Here is a 26633-nt window from a genome sequence, read left to right as displayed (position 1 = left end):
GGACTTCAGAACAAAAAGCCCTAAACAAGGTCTCCTTGTATAGCTTCAGTCAATTTCTGAACTTCCAAGGGCTGATCGCGTAAGCTGGGATCACTGGGTGCCAGGCTATGACTCTGGGTTTTTCCCCTGCACTTGAGAACGCACAAGCACCCTCGTGTGCAGAGGAGTGGGAAGGGCAACGGGTGCCTGAGTCACACTGCAGAGCTGGAAGGGGCTGCAGACCAGCTGCCCAGTGCATGTTCTAGACTCAAAAGCATGTGGGTCAGGCCACATGGTGACGTGGCTGAGTTCTTTCAGTCCAGACCCCTTCTTACCAGACTCTGGTTCCCATAGCTAGAGCCTCACTTCATTTCTTAGTCAACAAAATATACATACTCAGTGTTCTTAATGCATAAACACTGGATTTGGAAGATGAGTTTATTTCTATAATTATCTGACAAGAACAACCAGAACGTAACTGAATCAGGGTCTTTGCTCATGAATGACCCTTCAGCACCTGAACAGAGCTTCGCACACAGCACGTGCTCAATGCATTTCTGCTAAAGTAATGAATAGTGTGACATCTTAGCAGGTTATTTACTATCCCCCCCAAATATGTATTGGCAGTTTTAAAAGCTCGTTTGACTCTGAGGGTCTCTGAGGGAGGTGATGGGGGTGGTGGAGCGCAGACTGATCAGGCAGCTGTGCTCGGTGTCCCAGGTAAGAAAGTGAAACAAAACTCAGCGAGAAGAAAATGGACTATTTGATTGGTCACTTTGGCTCTTTTATAATACTCTTTGCTTCCTTGCAGGTGAACAGATAATGGGAATTTGTACATGGTGTTTGATAAAAAATGAAGTATTTCCAACAGTTGGTAAATGAATGATTTCAGGGCGAAAGCCATCTTCTTTTCGTAAAAGAGGTAGTTAATAGCTTACATTCTGCATTATCAAACTGTTCATAACCCCTTTAAAAAATCATTCTCTATTATAATTTTTAAAAAACCACCTAACTAGTTTTTGAATAGGCCACATTCACCAACAAAAACTGATTCTATATCATTCTTGATCTTAAATAAAACATTTGAATAATTATTTCTGCACACATGCCACCCAGTAATATCCTCTGTGACATTAAAAAATTCAAATACCAACACATTCAACTTTATAGCACCATTCCAAAATACTAAACTTTCTTTGCACCTTTATTTTAATCTTTTTTTTTTTTTGTACACATTTAAAGTATGGGCATCCTGTAAATTTCTGAAAAGCCTCATAGGGAAAAAAACCAACTAATTTTTAGGACAAAGCAATAACTCAGTTTGTAGGCAAGATGATGTCAGGCAGGCTGTAAGTTCTTCACGGGCTTCTGTAGTCTTCATTCTGGGGTAAGAATGTAGAAAGGATGCTAAAATCTTCCTGGATTATTCTAGAGATTACATCACGTATCAGTATGTAAAATCTTGTTGCTCAGTGGTCAGACTCTAGATATTGATTACAACTCAAACCATGACAACAACAGTCTCTTGTAATATTTCACTCTTTTGATTGACAAACTTCAAAGTTTGTATACACCTTTTATTCATACTCTGTAAGAGAGGAATTAGAATAATATTGAATTCCCTCTTACAAATCTCCAAATTTGAAGCTTGGAGCACTAGAATCTGTTCCTAGCAAGCAGATAAATTTAAAGTAGAATTATAAATGGGTTTTAAATTCAACATAAATTTGGCTGCATTATTATATAAGACGACTGAGTAATGTGGGAGTTGACAGATGATGAGAATGCTTGCAGGAAAAAAACCTTTTATGACACGAGAGTCCCATTCCACCCTCTCATTGTAACCGAGCGCTCTCATCTAACTCTTCCATGTATTACTGTGAGTAATGTGCACCCAGACAACAGGTCTGGCGAATAAACTTGGAAGTTTTGAGTCTGCTGAGATTGGCAGGGTGGTGTGAAGAGGTAGAGTCAGAAGGGTGTCCGCTAATGGTTTAACTCTGCAGCAGTTTCAAAGAAATCGATTGTTACACGAGAACAGTCAATGACCCAGGAAGAAATTAAGTTTAAACTAGAAGTGACTAGTAATCAAAAGCTACTGTGCACCAGGACAGGAAGGAATATGAGAATATTAATATGCCCTGAAATAGAAATAATCACTTTGCACTATGTACACCACATACAATATAACATATTCTTTTTAACATTGCACAATATAAATATTATACAAGGTGGAGTAAACTAAATGCAAAATAACTTTGAGGCACACAGGAAAAACACAGAATAGATTGAACTCTGATCGAAATTAGGATGGGGTTAGAAAAAGGCAGGGTGTTACACTGTCAGGCCAGTGATCCCACCTCACGGGCTGGCAGCCACCGCCCCCAGACACGGAAAATTCTCAGACCGCCATATTGTCAGAGTTGACTGCTTCAAACAAAGGCCAGTTATTGAAATCCTTTGAGAAAATCAAACTCTTGCTCCCCACTCTAAAGTAGGTAACCCTTAAAGGTCCCTCCTGACCTCAGGGTTTCATAATGAGGGGCTATGTTAGTACAGGGTTGTTTCCCCCCTTTAACTTGGTTACTATGAAACCATTTTAAGGAAACTAGAACAGTATTCAAGAACACCCATCACAGTGCTTAACAAGATTTAATGTACATTTATTCTTAACATGTGGAACATATAAAGATTTTATACTGAATAAATGATATTCATTAAGCCAGAGGAAAAGGAGGAATTTACATCAAGTTTTTTTTTTTTAAACTACATTATCTTGAAATACAAATGTGGATTCTCGTCACTGAAAAATTTTTGAAGTTGTGTTTCTTCCTTTTAGTTGTATTTTTTTTGTCTGTACTAGTAACCATTGTGTAAATCAATCCATATGCAACCATTTCCACACCTTGATTCATGAAGCAAATTGTGATCAGCTGCTCTCCCGAAATAGAGCATGACTTTATACATACAGAAACTTGTACATTACCCTCTTTTTTTTGTTTTTTTTTTCTTGTTTTTGTTTTTTGTATTTTTTCTTTTTTTTGGAGATATGGCCCTAATGAAAAAATATATAAAATAAAAATAAAAAATTATTTAAATCTACCATCACTTCGTAGTTACCACATCATGAAAAAGAAACTAAAAACTTTTTACTAAAAAAAAAAAAAGAAAAAAGAAAAAAAATGAGGGTATGTTTAATGTACAACTTCTATATACATCACAGCCCAAAGGCAGTAAAAAAAATATTTAAAAAATGATTAAAGGAATTGTGAAGAACTGTCATGTGGAAGGTCAAACGACAGACAGCAGACATGACGCTAGTGGTGAGGAAGCGATTTCCATTCATCGTTGTCAGGTATGTTTTCAATCTTAACTTAAAAAAACCATTTTGCTCCTAGCCTAATGTAACCATTTTCCTGTGGAGAAACCAGTATCATTTCCTACTTCAACCGCTGCCTGACACACCTTCGTGAGCCCCCGCTATCCTACCTAGAAATTTCTATTGCACAGAGCTTTGGACGATGGGATACAGTTGCAATTTTTTCATTATTTGAAGAATAACATAGCTAGGAAATCGATAAGTTTTCGCCTTTTTGTCTCAGTGTGGTGAAATTTTCCCATCTTATAGCATCTTTTGCCGTTAACTTTTTTCTTTAAAGTCAATTTGCTTCCCCCAAAAATGCAATATGACATGGAAAAGAACATTAAAAAGAAAATCTGAAAAACAAAAAGTGACCTTTGAATGCACTAGACAGCAACTTTGGTTAAAAAAAAAAAAAAAACAAAATAAAAAAACCCCGAAAGGATGTACTTGTACACACAGACAGCAAATATTAATTTTATAACTGTTCGAATTAATTATCTCTTTAATTCCCAATTGGTAAATAGTGGATGGGGCAGAGGAGCAAAGATTTTCTTTCCTTCGTCCTACGCTGGAGAAACAAGAACAGAACACAGCCAGTTACACGGGAGCCTCTATAGTCTTCACTCACACAGGCTGCCTTCTCACTGATGTCATAACTGCCCGATCTGAAACAGTACATCGCAGATGACAGATGCCACCAGAGAGTTCAGAACGGCTGATATTGAGATATCCAGCAATCGGCCCTCGTGCAGAAGGAACTCGGAGCGGTTCTCGTCCACTCTGGCCATGGCCAGCAGAGCCTTGGCCGCCCTGCACATCATGTCCACGCTAGGGGGCTCTAGGGGCGGGGGCTGCATGTGCATGAGGTTGTGCTGGCTCTGCTGATACTGGGCCATTGTGACCCCATCCTCTAGGAAGCTTATCAAGTTTCCGATGCTTCCCTTCTGGACAGCTATGGCCCTTGCAGCCAGTGCGTCCCCTTGGGCAAGGTTCGATAAAAGCGCCATGGACATTTCTCGACAGACTGGGTTTTTGCGATCCCCAACGTACCTAACTAACGTGGCATAGAATTTCTCCTGACGACTAAACGGAGGCGTGGCCAAGATCAGGTCCACATTGTTGTCCTGGATGCTGAGTTTACAGAGCGTCTCCAGCACGAGTCTCTGAGGCGACAGGACAGAGTTGGGTCCCACCGTGGGAAAGGGGTCTTGTGCCTCTGCTGATGGGCACACCATCCAGTGCAGCAAGCCATCCAAAATTGGCAAGCAGATGCTTTCCGTGTAAGCGGACAAGTCTAGCTGCCCAGAAATGTTGGCCAAGGTGACCAGCGTGTTGTCCCTTAAGACCTCGAGGCAGTCCCACCACCACTCATCTTTGCTGCAGGCCACCCCTTTGTCCTCGTCTTCCTCCTTCTCGTAGGTCTGCGGCGCTCGTTTTCTCTCGGGATGCTCGTGGTGAAGAAGAATCAGCTTCCCCAGGATCAGCACCAGGCCCGGGTGTTTGGACATTTCCGCGTCATTCCCAGGCACAAAAGACAAGCTCCGGACAATATTGGACACGCAGATGCAGCGCTTGGCCAGCGAGTCCTGCCAGTGTGCGATGGTGCAGAGCGGGGCCTCGTCCCGGCTCCTTGGCTCGTCCTCCAGCAGCTTGATGTTGCGGTGACTTCTGGCTTGATGGATTCCAAAGGGAAACTTGCTGCTTTCGGTCTGGGTACCAGGGTTTGCGTCTTCGGGCAGAGCCCCTGGCCGAGCAGATAGGACATCATCAATGGTTGCGATGATGCTTTTCTCTTGGTGCTCGTCAGAATCCCCTTTGCCTTCCTGGTCTTTCTTTCTGCCTGTGGAGCTCAAAGTGGGAGGCGGCCGCCTGCGAGGAGGAATCTCCATCTTGCTCTCGAAGTGAGTCTGGATGTGCTCAGTGGTATCTCCCCCGCCGAGCTGCCAGTGCAGAAGTCCACTGCTGAACTCCTGAACGCGACCCAGCTTGTCAGAGCGGTCGACGACAAACAGGTTGTTCTTTTTGACTATCTTGATTGGCAGCTTGTCAAATTTACTGGCTTGCCTGGGCTTCTCCTTTAGATCTGTGGTGGCATCGGGGGAGGCCACAGCTGCACTGCTCCTGTCCTCCGTCTCCGCCCTCCCGCTGTCTTCCTCCTCCTCGTCCTCCTCGTCCTCCTCCTCCTCAATACATTCAGCATCATCTTCCTCTCTCCCAGAATCGTCGGCTAAGGACTGGCTGTCATCTCTCTTTGCTGCATTGTGATCAAGTGCTTTTTGGCTGGGGTCTCCCACTTCATATTCCGTAAGAATTCCAAAAATGTCAATCAAGCATTTCCTGAAATACTCTACTAAAAGTTCGAGAAATCCGGACAACTGGAGAGGGTGAGAAAGAGAAGAGGTACAATGTCATAACCTCTCCAGTGTGACTGAGAGGGTGAAAATCCTGCTAGCTAGCCATGCATCTCTATGATTATTTTCACATTTTAATGTTTTCTTTTGGCTAGGCCAAGAAAAAGAAACCATGTGTAAGTTAGAACTATCTTCCTGAATTTTTCATTAATAAACACTTACTATCTTTCTTACTTGGTGTTTACTTTCTTACACCATTAACATGAAAACTTACTTGTTACTTTCCCATTTCTGATACTATCCCCGAGGGAGTGCTCTGCTGTTCTTTACCTTTGTTTCTGGCTTAGACACAGTACCATTCTTACTAGAAGAGTGGGAACGTGGATTTTATAGACTCATTCACCCAAAGTGAGTCTGTTCTCCTCTTTTATTTATCTGAAACTCTGCTTGCCTAGATTTTTATGGTTATTATTCTTAGGATTTTATGGTTATTTTTGTCTTAGGTGCCACAGGTTATTCTAATTTACATTCTCCATATATTTTGGGGAGAAGATAATTTCAGCAATGTAGTAGCTCATAAACACAGAAAATTAGAAACAAATCAATTTAGTCCCTGAGATAAATGAATGAGAATGTTTCACAGAATGCACTTTTATATTTCAGCTATTCCCAACTCCAGCCGAAAGACAAAAGCAACTCTGAGAACCAGCTCTGTTTCCTTTAAGCGGATGTTTATATCAAGAGAACCAACATACTCCCCTCCCTCAATACCAATGCTGCTGCATTTAGGGATGATGAAGGATAAGTAAGTAAACAAGGATTTCTTAATGATAGGTGTTATGGAAATTGACTATAATTTCATTATCTGGCTGTAAGTTTCCCGCGAGGTAGTTTGAAACAATTATAAAGAAGCAAGGGGACACCCAAGTACCAGCCAGGTAGAGCTTGCTTTTAGGGTACGAAGGCACAATTTTTTAAGTGGAGGTCTGGATGTCACCCCTTCCCATCTCGCCCCCAACATAAAGCTTAATTTTTTCCCAGGACAAGGGAAGAGGGAAAATTGCTGAAGCAATGCTGGTTATGAAAAATTGTGCTCAACAGCAGCTCACCCAGCATAAGGAGGGAAATTTATTACTCTAGCAAAGGTAGTATATGTTCTTAATACTTATTTTCTATTAAAATGGACTTCATGCGATGTTTATGATCTTATTAATATACTTGGTATCAACTGAAAAACTGCCTTTCAGAGCTAAAATGAGGAGTTAAAGGAGAGAAGAGGAAGTGGAAGATTCTGGTCCTAGTTCAACAGAAGGGAGGGAATTAGATGTTTTGGCTTTTTTCAACAAAAGCAGAGTTGTTCATACACAGTAGGGAAAATGACCTTTTCTGATTTTTGTTTCTAAATATTTCTTAAAAAAATTTGTAGTCCAGCTGGCTCTTCGGCCTTTTTCCTAATCCTCAGCTCCTTCTCTCTTCCAGCTATTATGCTAGAAGCTACTTCAAGCTTAGCACAGATCAAAGGAGGGTTTTTAAAGGTAGGAGGCTTTTAAATGACTGCTTCAAAATAAACTAGAGGGGGGCAGAAATGGGAGGGAACACATCAAGAAACAAGTTTGACCATGACTTCATTACTACTGCATGAACGATGGTACAAGGGGTTCATTAAACTGTTTACTTCACTCTCTATATATATTTTCTGTAATATAAACAGTCTTTTTAAATTTTATACTTTTTTAATTAATAGAAAGATGTTAGGTCCCCCTGAAAAACAGGGTATGGTCTCACTGCAACTTATTGCATGGTGATGTCTCTTCCAACACTGACTACAGCCGTAACTTTATGTTACATTTGGATTAATTCTCACTGGCCTGCTAATGCTCATTATAAACAACAGTTTGATTTTGCCACTACTGTCTATTCCATGCACACACATGCATGTGCACACAAGGTCACTGTTTTCTTATGAGAAATATACATGTGTGTTTATACTAAAGACTGAAATAAATTATTGTTCCAGACAAAATTCTCAGACAGCTATACACTGATTGATGTTGGTTTATAGTTAACTGTAATGATAAAAAATTTTAGCTGGGGAGTCCTACCTGCTTTAGGCATTAGCTTAAGCATTATACACTACTTTATTTTCTTCTTCTAATTTGCTTCTCAGTTGGACTGGTGCTGGCTTACCTGGGAGAGATTGAAAGTAGCGACAGTGCTGTCGTCATAGAGAAGAATATTAATAGTGTCCAAAGCCCAAGTACTTTCAGCCAAGAGACCTGACTTAAGGGACATCATCACACGCCAGGCCTCTGGAGTAACTAAAAATGGGTGGAAGAATAAGGACATGATTAATATTAACTCTACGCATGAAAGAATAGAAAATAACAAAAGAAGAAGAAAAAGCAGAATGTTAAGTTAAAATATTGATTTAAACCAAGGTTCCAAGGGACAATTAAACATGGTCATTTCACGTGGAGGTTGACAACTGACTCAGAAACTTCTGTAGGTGAAGAGCTTTCTGCTTTGCAGGTTAAACAGAAGTGGGAATGATTCTTTCTGTATTTGTCGTCTTTGACTCTATTCACAAATGTGTCAAGGTAGCATCTTCAGAAGGCTGGTGAGTATGCAGAATATAAGCAAAATTTAATTCCCAAACAGCATGCTCACTGATAGAAAGCTTTCATTCTTCCATGCCGTCTTCTGTCTGAGCTCTGGACCACAGAGCATGCTGTTGACAAGTACTAGCATTTTGACGGTTCTGGTTTTTTAGGAGCCTGGCCTGAGATGGGGGCTAAGAGGAACGATGAGAGCAAAGGTTTATAAGATTTGTCACGAGATGGGGCTGGAGGGGAGGTCCATCGTGTGTCTGAAATTTTAAGGGAAGCTATCTCAGGAAACTGGTGGAAGCACATGGTGTGAGCAGCTGGAACTCCCCACAGCAGCAGCCAGGCCAGATGCCAACTCCTGTGTGGGAGGGGCCATGGGTGTCCACTTTTATTTTAATTTCATCTAATTTTCAAATTTTCTAAGAGAGGCACATAATACTTGCATAATAGAAGGGCAAATTTCATTTTAACATCAGGAACATAAGTTTCCCTAGGCTGGTATAACATGCACTGAGAATTTTTTTTCAAATTTAAATGTATTTTTTTACTTAAATTGGAGAAGGAAATGGCAGCTCACTCCAATATTCTTGCCTGAAAAATCCCATGGACAGAGGAGCCTGGTAGGCTATAGTTCACGGGGTCACAGAGAGTCAGACATGACTGAGTGACTAACACACACACACACACGTTTACTTAAATACATGCATATATTTTTACATATATATTACCATATGTAATACGGTGCCCAGGGTCTGTTTCTCTCTTGCCTTCAGCACGTCCTCTGTGTAGAATGCCTTACTTCCCCGTACCGCCCCCCTGCCCTTAATGTCCAATGATTATAAACAATGGTCATATCTTTAAAATATTTAATTTTCTCATCACTGCAAAGAACTTTGAATCACGTGATTTTGAGATTTTTGGGAAAAAAAGTTTGGATAAAACTGAACTCTATTATTTCCTTAGCTGTGTTAAAAGTACTTAAAAAATAATGCAGAAAAACTGTGTGTATTCCCAGATTTTCCAAATGTCTAATTAGGATTTACAAGATTCCACCTGGATAAACGTGTATGACATTGGTGTTCACCTGAAAGAGCTCCTTGGTCCTGTCAACAGTGCTGCAGGGATCACCTAAATTCTATCCACATGTGAAGTTCCATATAGCATATTATGTGTCTGTCTATGTAGCATAGTCAGTTTTCTGGTTTTGCTCCAAGGGGAACTCACTGTCTTTATGTCCTTACCAAAATTACAGAGTGGCTTGCTGTCAAATTTTCTCAGGCCACCCTAGTGTTCCATCAGCCTTGCAGCTGTGGAACACTAAGCATCTTAAGCACACACGGCAGAGATTATGTGTTTGGTTAAGATAAAATCTTTAAGCCCAAAATACAGTCCACAGTTACCGAGGAGTCCCCATCTCTCACCTGGGGCTCTGCCCTCTCACACGAGTAACACTCACATGCAAGAAATCCGTTTTAATTCTCCTTCTCAGTTCAGAGTAGTGCCTTCCAACTATTGCTCCTGCACAAAAGCACGTCCTGATAGTCTGCAGTCACAGAATTTCATCCCTTTGAGGTTATCCAACTACATCTAACCCAAAATTAAAATTCTAGATGGCAACAGGAAATCATTTCAGGAGCAGAGCTTTGGGAATGCTTACCGATATCTTTTGAGGTAATCTTCCGCCTTTGTTTCAGGACTGGCTGTGAGGCTTCCACGGAGCCAGGAGGGAAGGTGATCTCCCTTCTGATGGGGGGCGGCTGGGGGGGTGGCCCGGTGACCTGGGACGTGGGGACGGTGGGCATGACCTTCTGCATCTTCATGGAGGGGAGGAAGGGGGACTTGCTGGGAGACATGCGGCTCTCCAGGGAGCGCTGGAAGGAGGCGGGGCTGGGCGCCCTGGAGATGTGGTTTGGCAGTGAGGGTGGCGTCTGGTAGGACGACTGAGGCGGGCGCGTGATGGGCTGCATGGAGGCTGACGAGGACATGTAAGGCTGACGCTGGCTGACGTGGGAAGGCCACTGGCTCTCGTGGTTTATCCTCTGATCAGGGACCATCATGTCATCGGTGCGGTTCATGCCGGGGTAAGGCGGGGCCTGCGTGGGGCCGCCCGGGCCTTGCCTGTTCTGGTAGGGATAAGGCATATCGTTGCGGGTCGCCCACATGCTCTGCTGAGGCCCTTCGCTGGAGGACGACTGCATCGGGCCACCCATCATCTGCGGAGGGATGGCATGTGGCTGTATCTGCCCCGGGCCCTGCATCCTCTCTCGGTTGTAGGGGTAAGGATACTGTCCCTGCAAGGGCCTCCGGTCCGGGCCGGAGTAGGAGCTCCCGTACTGGTTGTACATCTCCTGCTGCTGGCTGCCATACTGCATGTTGTACATGTCTCCCTCGTGGCGTTTGGCTGGAGGCCCATACATGCCATCCATATGGCGCTTGTAGTTCTGAAAATTCACAGAGACAGATCACACTAATGTGCTTTTACAGGTATAATCATGCACTTAAATCAGGCAAAATAGTTATCACCTGGTGGAATGTTCATTTCAAAATGAATATGGGCAGCGCCCATGTCCACAGACTAACAGTTTATGTGTGATGCTCAGCACTACACAAACCACTGCACGTACTGTTTGTGTACTTCAAAACTTCTGTGGGAAAAAACCAGCCTCCTCTCCTGGTATTCTCCAGGCAGATTTGGGAGAGCAGGGCATGGGTGAAAAAACCAGCCTCCTCTCCTGGTATTCTCCAGGTGGATTTGGGAGAGCAAGGCGAGGGTGACTACCACATAGGCCGCGCAGAACTGGGGCTTGGAGATCACGGGGATGGCTTGTGTAGGTAGCTGGAGACCTCACCACAAGTGACGGAGCGCTCTGAGGGCCAGCCTGAAGGGCTCCGGGACTAAACAGACCCCTTGGGCCTAACTTTACAGAAATGCCTCCATACACAGCTTGGCTCCTCACTCTGACCTGTGCCCGACACCTGACATTGGATGAACCCCACCCCAGCCTCCAGCCGATGTGGGTCTCCTCCAGGAGAACCTCTGAGGACAGGGCTGGTACGGCCTCACGGAGCTCCCCTCCCAGGAGGCCGTGGCTTCCACCACTGGATGGGGTGGGAAGCTCCTGATGAGAGCGCGGGACGGAGGCACGCATATGGCAGAACACTGTTTAAGGTGCTGATTTGATGATACAAGTCTCTATACAAACATGCTCTGGTCAAATTAATGTTTAAAACCCCTTCTATTTTACAGGAGGTCTTAGACCTGAAGAGTTGTTTAGCGACAGCAAATTCCTGTGTCTGACGTGCGCTCCTCTGTGTTAGCCGTGGTTAGTTCACACACCTCGCAACTGCTGAGCTGCAGCACGTTGTCAACAGCACGCACCTACACACCTAGCCTACACAGTTTAAATAATCTTATTCTTAAAAGAGATCAACTTTCACTATTAGCATATAATATTTTAAGCTGTTCACCCTACATATTCACTAAAATATATTGACAAATTTCTGTGCTAAAATGTCAATTGATATAATAGTATATAGAGTAGACATATGTCTAAAATATACTTGAATTTGGGCTTATTATTTACAAGGATGAGTGTCCTTAACTTCCAATAACATATTTTCAAGAGCTACTTCTAACCTACTGATTTCAAAATCCTAAGAATACTTTTTAGCATAAGCAAATATAACCTGATTGTTACATGTCATTTTGGTTATACTTCCTAAAAGTCTTCAGAAGTATGTGAGTCTGAATTTTAAACAGAAAGCACAGAGATGCACGCTGCTTGCCAACTCACCGTCTGCTGTGGGTACAGGCCTGGCTGGTGTCCTCCATATGACGGCTGTCCTGAGGGAGGGCCTTGGCCCGGGTACTGCTGCCCATAAGGTTCATGCCTAGAATGAAGCATTCAAAGAAAACTTCACTGACCGTGGACCTCGGGCCAAGGGAGGGAGGAAGAGCCCACTTCTGGACACTCCACGCTGTCTTTCCTCCATGGCCTCCTCCTGACAGGCACTGTGAGCAGCAGCAGCACTTCCCCTCCCAGTGGAAGGAGGACAGCACCCGTTTTGGGAGTGCTGCCAAGCCCTGGCCGGTGGGGCAAGGAGTCCCTCTGTCTCTGAGGAGGGGCCCCGCCCATCTACTGAGGGACCAGGGAGGCCATGACACACCCTGAAGTGAGGCATTAACGAGCGTAAGAAACAACAGAAGAACCTGAGAGTCAAAGCAGTATTTCTAGGAGCACCAGAGTATTGACATACAAACGTGGAAAATGTTTCTGTTTCTAATTTCCTCATCCTGAGTATAAAATGTGCAAGTTTTTTAAAGGAATCCTTCAAAATTAGTCCAAACGATACTAAGTTGGTATAGACATAACTACTCAAAATTTCAAAGTTCTATGACCCCAAAAGTCAACAACAACAAAAAAAAGGATAATAGGGATGATTTAAATGTACTTCTGTTAAATCTTAAAATGGGAATAAACATACTTTTATTTCATATTGAGAAATTATAAGTACCATAAAAATACATGTTTAAAAGAACAACAGAATTGAAACTTCAGAAATTAAACTGATGTAGTTAGTATACTGAATTTTGTAAGAAACAATACTGGTCAAGGAATGAGAATAAGAAAGAAAATAAATGAAAATTTAGAACATCACATGTAAAACAGACAAGGGCAGTTTCTGCTAATGACATTGAAATCTGGAGGCAAGCTTATAGTTAGGAGAAAAGAAGTATGATTGATGTGGATGAAATTTAAGCTGAACAAGTAACACTTTTCAGAAGAGAAAACTTAATGAAGGAAATCCTAATGTTGTTTAGTCGCTCAATCGTGTCCGACTCTTGTGCGACCCCATGGACTGTAGCCCGCCAGGCTCCTCTGTCCATAGAGATTCTTCAGGCAATCTTCCCGACCCAGGGATCGAACTCATGGCATTGGCAGGCAGATTCTTTACCACTGAGCTACCCGGGAAGCTCAAATCCTAATGTGATAAGGCCAAAATAACTTCTACACCTAGGCCATGCTGCATTCCAGAAAGCATCTGAGAAGAAATAGAAAACTATAAATCTTCCCTGGTGGCTCAGATGGTAAAGCATCTGCCTACAATACGGGAGACCTGGGTTCAATCCCTGGGTCAGGAAGATCTCCTGGAGAAGGAAATGGCAACCCATTCCAGTATTCTTGCCTGGAATGGGGGTGCAAAGAGTCAGACACGACTGAGCAACTTCACTTCACTTCAGAAAAGTATATTTGCTCAGGTTCCTTTAAGAATATATGTCCGAGGACGACTGTTCTCCTTCTGATCTCATCAGCCTATCCCTTGCCTCTTCCCCCTCCAAAAGCTTTTCCTGGACTCTCAAAAACAAACCAAATCTTAGTAAAAATCCTTGATCTGGTACATCAGACTTCACACAGCGGTTAAGTGACTAAGGCGGATTTCACAACTAAACCTTCATTAGAAGGTCAGAATGAGAATTTGAGATTCCCCAGTCACTATTAAAAAGTACAAAGTAGCTCTGAGCATGCGATATTGTGTAACTCAAAAACCAGGCTCACAGAGAATGCTAGAAAGAAACCTGATTTGGTAAAACAGTGATTTTTCCAACCAAAATTTTCCTTTGTATTAAACCAGGGACACCTGACTGCTTAGCTGGACCTACAAAACCCAGCATGTGGACTGAGAGGGAGCAGTGTGGACCGAGGCCCCGCCAAGGAAATGATGAAAACCACACCTGTCCTGAGGCCTGCCTCAGAGCAACAGTCAGAGAAAGAGCTTTACTTTACCTCCACTGGTTTTCTTTAAAAATGAAATATTCAGTTGAAGGCTTGGTTTCTAAGTAAGTCTCCGTTAGGGAGGTAATGAACATGACAAGCAAGGGATAGGTCTTCCATGGTAAGGACCACGGTCAGGGGCCTTCTTCACAAAGGAAGTCCACCCTAAGTCACTATTCGAGGAACAGCTTCCTCTCTGAGACATTTCAATGACTTTCATTCTATCTTATTAAAATAATCTGGGCCAGTAATGCATCCTTACTTGCCATTTTAGTATCAAGGGGATGTCCTGAGAAAAGAAAAGCTACCCTGGCTTTTATCAGATGTTTATTAAGGAGCAAAGCATTCCCTCTCAGTTTAAAATGTTCGCAGGGGACAGGGGGAACACCTGAAAAAACAACGCCTGGAAGACGTCACCAAGAACCCACTGCTGCCCGAGCCTGCTGACAGCCCAGTGTGGCACCTGCCCAGACCTCAGCCTGTGGGGAGGAGGGCAGGCACTGAGGTCAAGGGAGGAGCCACACACGGACCCTGGAGCGGCAGTCTCGGTGTGGTGACAGTGGCTGGGACAACCTTGGCTCTTGCATCCTTAGGGAGAAGACTTGTGCCCTGGCCAGCCCAGCCCTGGCATATTTCTAAAATTCACTAATAAAAACACGGCTGTATTGGTGGCCTGGGGACAACGTCCTTCTCCCCAGTTCCTGTTACAGTCATCGACTGAAGGCAGCCGTCTGACACGTACAGTCCTACCGAACTTCAGCAGGAAGCAGACATCAGCTGCTAGGGCTCAGAGATGTGTGTGTGGAAAGCACAGTTTCGAATAAGTCATCTCATCTTCATCTTAGGAAACACTCACCTTCGGTCATAACTGGTTCCGTAGGGAAACTGCTGCCGTGGCCCCATGCCAAGACTAGACATGGCTCCAGATGGACTCTGGTTGTACATATCCTGCATGCTGCTGGTGGGCATCTGTCCTTGCGTCATGAAAGGCTCGCTGCTTCCAGGCACTGAAATATTTTCAGTAACAGACAAAAAATTAAGCACTTTCAAATGCCAAAGGGCCCAAACATCCCTTTCTAGTCAGTGCTGTTATCCTTAATATGACAGATAACAATACCGATCAAAGAGCATAAGGTCTAAAGTTAAGATGGGCCCTGTTGAGGCAGGATTCTAAGTTGAGCCCCCTTCACGTACACAACTTGTATGAGTCTCCCGGAGTGTGGGGTGAACCCATGAATGGGACAGGATGTCACTCCCAGGATTATCTACATTGCAGGGCAAAAGGGATTTCAGAGACGTAATTACAGTCACCAATCAGCTCGCTGAGCTAACCAAAAGGGAGAGCACCCATGTGGGCCCTTTAAGTTGGCATCTAGAGTTAAGAGACAGAGCAGGTCAGAGACACTCTCCCGCTGGCCTTGAAAAGCAGTGCCACGCAGGTCAGAGGCCCACGTGTTAGGAAGGAAGGCAACTGCTAGAAGCAGAGAAGGCCCCAGATGACAGTCAGCAAGAAAACAGGACCTCAGTCCAGCAACTGTGAGGAACTAAGTTCTACCAACAACTACGAGCTCAGAGAAATGGAATCTAGGCTCCCAGCTTGACTTGTACTGTGACCCTGAGCTGAGAACCCACAGAAATTGGAGAGCATATGTGTATGTTGTGTGTTTTAAGCCATTTGTGGTAATTTGTTATCAGTAACATAAGAAATAAATACAGGCCCAGATCCATACTTTTTTGGGTTAAGTTGATAAATCTCTAAGTTTAATTCCTTATCTATAAAATAAGGTTGGTAATATCATCTCATGAAGTAGTTTGTAAGGAAGAGATATGTATACAGTTAGTTCCTATCTCTTTTAGGAAAAATAAAAAAAAGTGAAAACCTTAACAACCACCCATGCACTGACTTACTCTAAAATCAGGATGAAGAAAATCATGAAGGAGTAAGGACAGCTCAAGAAGGGATGAGATATTTCTAACAAGGGGTAGAGTGTCAATTAGGTCAAATATGCAAATTAGCATTTGCTCACAGCCTGAAGGAAATTGGGTCAAGCCCAGAAACTAGCCTGTAGGCAAATAAAAAAACATTTTAATGCAAATCTTAATTGATATACACTATTACCAACACCTGCCTTTATCCTATGAAGGTTACTTTTATGTTGCATGAGATAAAAGCTGATTACAATTTTGTGAGCTGAAAAATGTGTCTTTGGTTGAGAGGTGCAAATAAAGAAGTCTTGACACTGGTAGAATATATTTTGCTTTATAAGGTATTCCAAATACTTCATATCTTACATGCTCTTACATCAACCTCCAGTAGAACCAGTTTTGAAGTTACTTTCCATTTTGAAGTTATTTTCCATTTACTGACGAAAGTAGGGAAAACCACTAGAACATTCAGGTATGACCTAAATTAAATCCCTTACAATTATACAGTGGAAGTGACAAATAGATTTAAGGGATCAGATCTGATAGAGTGCCTAAAGAACTATGGACAGAGATTCGTGACACTGTACAGGAGACAGGGATCAAGACCATCCCCAAGAAAAAGCAATGCAAAAAGGCAAAATGGTTGTCTGAGGAGGCCTTACAAATAGCTGTGAAAAGAAGAGAAGTGAAAGGCAAAGGAGAAAAGGAAAGATATACCCATTTGAATGCAGAGTTCCAAAGAATAGCAAGGAGAGATAAGACAGGCTTTCTCAGCAATCAATGCAAAGAAATAGAGGAAAACAACAGAATGGGAAAGACTAGACATATCTTTAAGAAAATCAGAGATTCCAAGGGAACACTTCATGCAAAGATGGGCATAATAAAGGACAGAAATGGTATGGACCTAACAGAAGCAGCAGATATTAAGAAGAAATGGCAAGAATACACAGAAGAACTATACAAAAAAGATCTTCACGACCCAGATAACCACAATGGTGTGATCACTCACCTAGAGCCATACATCCTGGAATGTGAAGTCAAGTGGGCCTTAGGAAGCATCACTACGAACAAAGCTAGTGGAGGTGACGGAATTCCAGTTGAGCTATTTCAAATCCTGAAAGATGATGCTGTAACAGTGCTGCACTGAGTATGCCAGCAAATTTGGGAAACTCAGCAGTGGCCACAGGACTGGAAAAGGTCAGTTTTCATTCCAATCCCAAAGAAAGGCAATGCCAAGGAATGTTCAAACTACTGTACGATTGCACTCATCTCACACGCTAGTAAATGCTCAAAATTCTCCAAGCCAGGCTTCAACAGTACATGAACGGTGAACTTCCAGATGTTCAAGTTGGATTTAGAAAAGGCAGAGGAATGAGATCAAATTGCCAACATCTGTTGGATCATCAAAAAAGCAAGAGAGTTCCAGAAAAACATCTACTTCTGCTTTATTGACTATGCCAAAACCTCTGACTGTGTGGATCACAACAAACTGTGGAAAATTCTTAAAGAGATGGGGATTCCAGACCACTGAACCTGCCTCTTGAGAAATCTGTATGCAAGTCAGGAAGCAACAGTTAGAACTGGACATGGAACAACAGACTGGTTCCAAATAGGGAAAGGAGTACATCAAGGCTGTATATTGTCACCCTACTTATTCAACTTATATGCAGAGTACATCATGAGAAACGCTGGGCTGGATGAAGCACAAGCTGGAATCAAGATTGCCAGGAGAAATATCAATAATCTCAGATATGCAGATGACACCACTCTTACGGCAGAAAGTGAAGAGGAACAGAGAGCCTCTTGATGAAAGTGAAAGAGGAGTGTTGGGTTAAAACTCAACATTCAGAAAATTAAGATCTTGGCATCTGGTCCCATCATGGCAAATAGATGGAGAAACAATGGAAATAGTGAGAGACTTTATTTTCTTAGGCTCCAAAATCACTGCAGATGGTCACTGCAGCCATGAAATTAAAAGACACTTGCTCCTTGGAAGAAAAGTTATGACCAACCTAGACAGCATATTAAAAAGCAGAGACATTACTTTGCCAACTAAGGTCCATCTAGTCAAAGCTACGGTTTTTCCAGTAGTCATGTATGAATGTGAGAGTTGGGCTATAAAGAAAGACCAAAGAATTGATGCTTTTGAACTGTGGTGTTGGAGAAGACTCGAGAGTCCCGTTGACTGCAAGAAGATCAAACCAGTCAGTCCTAAAGGAAATCAGTCCTCAATATTTATTGGAAGGACTGATGCTGAAGCTGAAACTCAAATACTTTGACCACCTGATGTGAAAAACTCACTCACTGGAAAAGACCCTGATGCTGGCAAAGACTGAAGGCAGGAGGAGAAGGGGATGACAGAGGAGGAGACGGTTGGATGGCATCACTGACTTGATGGACATGAGTTTGAGCAAGCTCCAGGAGTCGGTGATGGACAGGGAGGCCTGGCGCACTGCAGTCCATGGGGTCGCAAAGAGTCAGACATGACTAAGTGACTAAACTGATATAAAAAGATGCATGACCTCAATCATAATTAAGGACATCCAAGATGAGGCTTTTTCCCCTTCTCCCCTTCTGACTGACAAACATTAAAATGATAATAATCATTCTTAGTTGGAGGGTCCACATGATCATGTTAAGAGTGTTTAAATTGGTGTAACTTTTGACAATACCTGCTATGGTAAGGCTATATTTTGGTGACCCCCCCCCCCCCCCCAAAGAAGGACATCTCTGGGTGCTCATAGCCTGTGGAATCCCCATACATTGAGAGGCTGGGCTTGGTCATGTCATGACCAGCTCTGACCACTGGGGCACTGGCAAATGTGATATGGCAGAGGGCTGTAAGAAACTGCAAGTGAGGCTGTAGCTCCTGGAGTACTCCTTCCTGGAGCCTGTCTCCCATGGCACCAGGCGCCCAAGAAGCTCCGTGGAAAGGCCCCAGGAGGAGGTCCCTGTCAACAGCTCTAGCTCAGCTCCCAGCCAGCCTCCGGATGACACCAGCCATTCAGGTGGCACCTGCGCTCAGCAGAGCTCTCCACCAGGCTTCGGATGACAGTCACCACCTCAGAGTCCCAGCTGAGTACATGTGGAGTCAAGAGCCGCCCCACCTACCACTGGACTGTGAGATATGACTGAGTGCTGTTGTTAAGGCTACTAAGTCTTGGGGTAGTTTGTTACAACAGTACAAATTAAACAGGGGAAAAAGTTTGTTACAAATAGTACTCAGTAAACAAAATAAGAATTCTTATTCTTTGATTCTGTTATTCTACTTCCAGGAATCTATTTCACAGCAACACTCTACAAGTGTGAAAAACAGCTAGCTATACTTCAATAATCACTGTATCATTATTTATAATAACAAAGTATTAGGAAATAACCATGAATTACTAGAGCATTAAAAAGAGTAAGTAGGATTTTATCTGTGGATACTAATAAATATTCAAACTATATACTGTTAAGTTAAACAGTATATAAATATTCACTTACTGTTTACTTAAAAGCAAGCAATCAATTCCTCGATCAGTGATGAATGAGTGAGTAGGTGAGGAAGGCAGGCAGGAGGACAGGCAGGGCCAAGGCTACTCAGGGCTTCTGGGTCTTAGAGGAGGCTCTTTTATCTACCATCCCACCACATTCCAGGTCAACCACAGGAGCAGCAGCAGCAGCAACAACAGGTGTGATATCCACTGATGTTGGTCATTAAATAAAAAATTAGAGCCCCACCAAGTTCACTGACAGAATATGGTGAACTGAGGAATGGAAAACTTTACTGTAACAGGGGTAGGGCTGTAAGAAAATCTGTTTCCTGTGGGCTTTCTGTTTACCTGCTTTAACTCGGTACTAAAAATGTCAGTAGTGGAAGATAGCAGGTAAGCTGAAATACATGGGGGAAATGTGAGACAGGGCTCTCGCCGAGCCACTGTATCATTTACACAGTGGATGAAAACACTCTATGGAGCTACTTGGTACCTAGAGCAAGGTAATCCACAGTCATCTCCTCTTCACCACCACACTTATTTTCATTAAAAAAATATAGGCATAAGGAGACAAAAGAAATAGAACTCATGCTGTCAAATATAGCATAATAGGATATTGGAATAGTTTTCCATAACTTTGAAACTGGATTCTAAAGCATAATTATTTTTCCATGTTATTGTCATATTTTCAGAGTTTAAAGGTATTATACAACCACCAACAGCACCAACAACACATTCTTTCTAGCATCTCATATCACTAAGGAAAACAGTTAACTCCAACATTCACAAAGCTCTTGAATTTCTGAGCTTATGGATTTATTGCATGTTTTGAAAAATCTATACCTGAAATAAGCAGCTCAAACTTTTTGAAAGGAAAAACTATAGATTATCTTGTTTTGTGTAACGGGTATATGAAATACATATAAAATAGAATTTCATTTAATTAAATGGTAATGTGCCCAACATTTAAATTTTTGAGATTCTTTTTTTATTTTTCATTCCTCCATGCTGCTGCTGCTGCTAAGTCGCTTCAGTCGTGTCCGACTCTGTGCGACCCGAGACACCAGCCCACCAGGCTCCCCCATCCCTGGGATTCTCCAGGCAAGAACACTGGAGTGGGTTGCCATTTCATTCCTCCATAATACTTGTCAAAACCAAGGCTTTAGGGCTTTATGCTTGTCTCTACTTAAAACAATGTTATCAAAAAATTCATGTAAAGGCACTATTATTTAAGGGATCCCAGAATAAATACTTCCATAAAAATGTCATTCACTACTTTTTTTGTATGTATTTCAGAAATAGTCATACCATGCCTCAATTTCACAGGACTCTGCTGCATTAGGAAGAATGTCAACAGCACGTAGAGCTTGTGTGCCAGTGGAGAAGCTAGAGAGGGCAGAGGCTGAGAGACCTGCGGTCTCGGGCCGAGTGACCGCAGGGGATTGACACACGCAAGAGAAAAGCCCAGCCTGGGTGTCTGCTCATGTCAGTGAGAGCTCTCGGGGATCTTGTCCATCCTACAGTTGTTGATGCCATTTCTCTGCTTGGTTCTCCAAGATTACACCCAATAACAGTGCTCTGCCCAGCTCCAGACACACAGCCTACCCCTCACTGCCTCGACATCTACAGTGAACTCTGGTTTCCTCTCTGTCTTGTTCATTCCCAGGTGTCCACACCACAGGCAGTGACAGCCACCCTCACCTCCCTCTGTCGCCTGACTGCCCACCTCTCAGTCACCATCGCTTGGTTCTTCTCCCTTAACCCCACATTCAACATTCAATCCATCGGCACGTCCTGCTGTTTCTACCCTCCCCTCCCCACACATATACTGAGTGGTTCCATTCTCTCTCCCTGCTGGTCTCACCCCAACTCCTCACCTCTCTGAGGACTCTGACAGTGGTCTCCCCAACTTGACCCTCACTTCTCTCCAATACATTCTCCATAAATGTCCAGATAGTTACTCATTTATTTTTAACAACAACAACAAAAACCCAGTCACCTCACTTCCTGCGTAAAAACCCCAAACTCATCAGCACATGCAGGAAGTGGAAAGGCTCTGGACCTGGGGGCCTGGACGTCCTCAGCACGGCCCTCGGCTCTTTGTGCCCAGGAGCCTCCACCCCCGACGCACACCAGCCTCACTGCTGCCTCAGCGCCCCTCGCCTGCCCCTTGCTTGCGTCCCCAGAGACCCTGTCCGCCCTCCCTCCCAAGGAGAGGCCCCTCCTCCACGACTGCCACCCCCCTCCCCCTGCCGCCACGCCCTTGTTCTTTGTGTCCTTTCTTCCTGGTTGTTTCCTTTCTTCTGTCAAAAACCATCTTTAGTCACATATACGTGGTTTACCTTACTTTTTATCTCGTTTGTAGCCCGTCAGCTCCACAAGGGCCTGTCTGGTTTACCAACTTAGCACCCAGCCCATGCCTTAAGACAAGCCTGATGCTGACTTGGGGCAGCATCAAGAGCACCTCTGCTTACAATATGTACCAGTCACTCTTCTAAGGCCTGTACTTATGTGCATTAACTCAGCTCCTCTTCATGACCCCTTATTATCCTAATTTCCAGATGAAGAAACCGAGGCACAGAAATGCTAAGTACTTTCCTCACGGCTGGAAATTTAGTAGGCTGTGGAGTGGGGCTCCAGTACGTCTCGAATGGGTCAGTGAGTCAGTCACAGGATGGAGAACGCCCTCTGGACCAACCCTGCGCAGAGGGCCCTTGGCATTTACCTTTCCTCATCCCCCCAAAGGGGTCCTTGTTGGGCTCGTAGGGCATCCTGCCCATCACGTCTGGCATGCTCATGCCCTGCTGGTACGGGGTGCTTGGAGTCATGGAGTTGCGTTTGGGGAACGATGACTCACTTGCGTCTGAGAATGGGTCGTGCACACTGACAGTGCTGCTTCTGATGAGATGAGAGACATGAAAGCTTAACCACAGAGCATTAGTCACCTGCAAACGCTGATCCAGAAAATAAGCCAACCTTGAAATCTGTGTACATGGGAACACCATCCAAAGTAAATTATATGACTGAAACGAGTGGTAGTCAATATTTAAAGACTCACTAGAGAACACCATTTTCTCTCTCTCTAAAGTCTGCTCCAGAAAACTAAAAGATAGACAAATCTAACTTTGTATGGCTCACAGAGATCTTTTAACATACCTTCCACCTTGCATTGGGGTCATCTGTCCATGAGGGGTGGAGGCTGGAGTAGGCGGCTTCAGGTCACCTGGAACCTCTGCCATCGAATTACTGCCAGTTGACTGGGGGGTCTGTGGACCTTGCAAGGATCCTGAGTTAGCTGATAGTAGTGATACCAAGAAAAAATGGGGAGAAAACTAGAGGTTATCAAGTGAGCTCATCCTTGATAGTTATTTTTTTTTAAAAGGGAAAGAAAAATAGGACACCATCTCATGTAGAGAGAGTAACAATATCCATTGCTGGTAACGATGCAGCAAAATTAACTGTCTTACATTGTTTATGGTGAAAATCAGTAAAAGCTTTTTTTTCTAAACTATTTGGAAACGCACTTCAGATATGAGCTGTAAAATACTGGGTAAATGCTTTCCTGGGTATTTATCCCAAGAAAATCATCTAATATAAAGAAGGTTTTAGACAGAAAATTTACTTTAGTGTTGTTTATAATGGAGATAATCTGAATGTCTAAGAATAAGGAAAAATGGGACATAAAGTTTGTTTTATCAATTTGATGGACTATTGTGCTGTTTTAGAAAAACATAAAAATTATCGAGGTCTTAGGCAATGAGAAATGTTTAAGTTGTAAAGAAACGGTACAAATTAATAATGAGCTTTGTATCATTTTCCCACATCTGGATGTGTCTATGCTGTCAGTTAACAGTAGTTTTTGGAGCTATGAAATAATTTGTTATTTACACAAGTCGTATTGGTTTAGAATTCTTTAATGTTATGGCAGAAACTGAAGAGGAACTAAAAAACTTGATGCAAGTGAGAGGAGAGTGAAAAAGATGGCTTAAAGCTCAACATTCAGAAAACTGAGATCATGGCATCCGGTCCCATCACTTCATGGCAAACAGATGGGGAAACAGTGGAAACAGTGTCAGACTTTATTGTTTTGGGCTCCAAAATCACTGCAGATGGTGACTGTAGCCATGAAATTAAAAGACGCTTACTCCTTGGAAGGAAAGTTATGACCAACCTAGATAGCATATTCAAAAGCAGAGACATTACTTTGCCAACAAAGGTCCGTCTAGTCAAGGCTATGGTTTTTCCAGTGGTCATGTATGGATGTGAGAGTTAGACTGTGAAGAAAGCTGAGCGCCAAAGAATTGATGCTTTTGAACTGTGGTGTTGGAGAAGACTCTTGAGAGTCCCCTGGACTGCAAGGAGATCCAACCAGTCCATTCTGAAGGAGATCAGTCCTGAGTGTTCATCAGAAGGACTGAAGCTGAAGCTGAAACTCCAGTACTTTGGCCACCTCATGCGAAGAGTTGACTCATTGGGAAAGACCCTGATGCTGGGAGGGACTGGGGGCAGGAGGAGAAGGGGATGACAGAGGATGAGATGGTTGGATGGCATCACCGACTTGAGGGACATGAGTTTGGGTAAATTCCGGGAGTTGGTGATGGACAAGGAGGCCTGGCGTGCTACCATTCACGGGGTCTCAAAGAGTCGGACATGATTGAGCAACTGAACTGAACTGAATGTCATTATCAGAGTAATAAGACTTGGCTTTAACTATAATTACACTATAATAACCGAGCCCAGTATTGAACAGATCTTTTTAAAACTTAAGTAGGATTCATGTAAAAAATTAATCCCACCTTAAAACATAATATTTTAAGGGCTCTTGCTTTATCACTGATCATAGTCCTTAGCATGTTAGGTGTTAGATAGGTATTGGTTTCACTTATTAATTAAACAAATACTAATTGAATGAATATTGTGTGCTGTTTCTTACCATTGGAATTTATCAAATTGACAGAAAAAGATAAGAATTTCTGCCCACATACATACACACAATACTTTCAGAATTCTAACAAATAGGATTGCTGGTTGCTTATAAACAACAATTTGCATATATTATTATCTACAGTTAACGAACTGTACAATTACCACACTTTACTTTAGGGGAAACTGAGTTACACAAACCCTGGAGATCACAGAGTGCGCTATGAGTGAGTAAGAAATGGGGTCTATCACTTCTACTCAGAGAGCCTCAGCCGACCCTACATGTCTGTGCGGTCGGGGCCTGGTTGGGAATGAATACTGAGGACTGGCCAACAGAGGGTGCTTTCCATAACACCTGCCCTGGGTGCACAGGACTAGAGTGAATCAGGGAAGACTAGCTTCAACTATAGATACCTTCTTAGATGTAGATACCTTAAAATAAAAACTTACCAACTCATGCTTCTAAACCAGATCAGAGTTTTACCAAATTCAGTTTATTATATTTGTGTACCAAGTATGCATTTCCAGAGTTTCACCAAAAAATGCATATTTAAAAAGTAGATATAATGAAAGAAAGAAGTAAGAGTCTTTTACAAATATATAAGGATAACCCTACAGACATGACTGCCCCACAGAACTGGCAGGGGAAATAACTGATTTCTTAAACTCAAGAAGCAGACTGTGCAGAAGCCAGCACAGCTTCCTTGGAACACGGCTCACAAGACCGTGAGTTCAGAATGGCCCTTATTTACAAGTATTCACATTTACAGCTAAAAAAAAAAAAGGAAATATTCTCCCCTCTTGCCAGTGTGTTTTCCTTTCCTTTCAGGGAAAAAAAAAAAAAAAAAAAGAATGCAACCTCTGGAAGCTGCTAACAGAGCAGGCTGGCTCTCTAGGATATCCCTACCTTTTGCCAGAAGCTACAAATGTATACTGGAAAGTAAACAATGGAAAGGTTACTGAAGGTTAAGTACATTCACACACTTCAGACAGAACGGCCAGACTCCTAGCTGGGAAGATAATTTACACAGCATGGACCCGGTGCCCTAGTTCTGGCTGGGGTTGCAGGAAGGAGGGTAGGGAGATGAGGCATAGCTGATAGTCCCAGGTCTACGGCAACCAGAGGTCACCCAGAGGGCACCTCTGTTTATAACCTGAGCCCTTTTTCATTTATCTTCCACTGAGGATTCCCTAGTTGGATCCATGACAGGCTCTGTGACATCACCTGTCAGCTAATAATAGAATTTCAGTCAGCCACCTGCCAGCAAAGATGGATGGGTTTTTGGTTACAGACTTACTAATTGAAAGTGGAGCTTCCTCCCACCACCCGCCACCCATTCCTCCCAGCCAGGTCCCCTCCCTACCCTGCCCCTACCCCACTCTAGCTTACAGTCAGCTAAGGCCCTGGACCCCTGTGGCTGTTCATTAGATCTTCACTAACTTTTACAGTCAGTTATAACAAGAGCCCCGCCAGGACTTCAGAGATGCACCCGCACCCCCAGGCCCTGCTCAGGTTTCATTTAGGAGCCTTCCTTTGGTCGAATTGCTCTAGAACCCAAAGACACAACCTGGATCTCTGGGGTGAGAAGCCACACAGCCACTTGACAGTGAAGATCAGGGTGAAGGCTCCAGGGCTAAGGGGCAACACCTTTCAGAGGCTGACAGGACTGAATTTCAAATCTTATCAGCCGTATCACATCCGAACTGGAACACAGGGGGATGACCTTAAGTCATTAGCATCTAGGATTTAAGTTGGTTCAGAATGAACATTCGAAAAAAGAATCTAGAATGTTTCTGAGGAATCTTTTAGTTGTTTGCCTGGATGTATCGGTAAGGAATAAGCTACAGTTAGGTTCTTATGAGAAAAAACCTGACTTAAAGAACACAAATTCTGGCTGAAAATCAATTAAAATTTTTTGTAGTATATAAGGCTCTAACATGGCAAAGGTTTGGGAATAAAATTATTTGTTTCCCTTCTCTGACAATAAATGTTTCAGAAACATTTTCCTTAATAATAGGTCTGGAATGCTGGAGGCAACGCCTGGCTTTTGGTTGAGAGGCTGGCGTTACTCACTGCCCCACGGCCTGGTCCACGTTTCTGTCCTCTTGCTGAGCGGTGTGCACAACACGTGAGCCAGGCAGACTGGCCCCGTGTACCCTGCACTATGCCCTCCAGGCTGTGCACTGGCTGAACGGCTAAATTCAGGAAGCTTTCCTCCCGCTTCCTGTTTCGC

At 43.3% G+C, this 26633-nt stretch overlaps 1 protein-coding gene across 9 annotated transcripts in view; it reads right to left on the bottom strand.

Annotated features, from left to right (window-relative positions):
• Positions 1-1169: 1169 nt before the first annotated feature.
• Positions 1170-26633, bottom strand: part of ARID1B (AT-rich interaction domain 1B) — a 439749-nt gene continuing 414285 nt past the window's right edge. For 6 of the 9 annotated variants that reach the window (XM_027551921.1, XM_027551917.1, XM_027551923.1 and 3 more), the window contains 7 exons: positions 22633-22771; positions 22202-22374; positions 14931-15081; positions 12095-12191; positions 9958-10741; positions 7882-8012; positions 1170-5718 (listed from right to left, as the gene is read on the bottom strand). In XM_027551921.1, coding sequence (XP_027407722.1) covers positions 3994-5718; positions 7882-8012; positions 9958-10741; positions 12095-12191; positions 14931-15081; positions 22202-22374; positions 22633-22771 — 3200 coding nt within the window. In that variant the 3' untranslated portion in view covers positions 1170-3993. The remainder of the gene's footprint in view (positions 5719-7881; positions 8013-9957; positions 10742-12094; positions 12192-14930; positions 15082-22201; positions 22375-22632; positions 22772-26633) is intronic. The other 3 variants (XM_027551924.1, XM_027551919.1, XM_027551922.1) reach the window with 1 other exon arrangement.

The sequence above is a fragment of the Bos indicus x Bos taurus genome, chromosome 9, assembly GCF_003369695.1.
Source record: "Bos indicus x Bos taurus breed Angus x Brahman F1 hybrid chromosome 9, Bos_hybrid_MaternalHap_v2.0, whole genome shotgun sequence".
NCBI lineage: Eukaryota > Metazoa > Chordata > Mammalia > Artiodactyla > Bovidae > Bos > Bos indicus x Bos taurus.
This window is presented reverse-complemented; position numbering and strand designations above follow the sequence as displayed.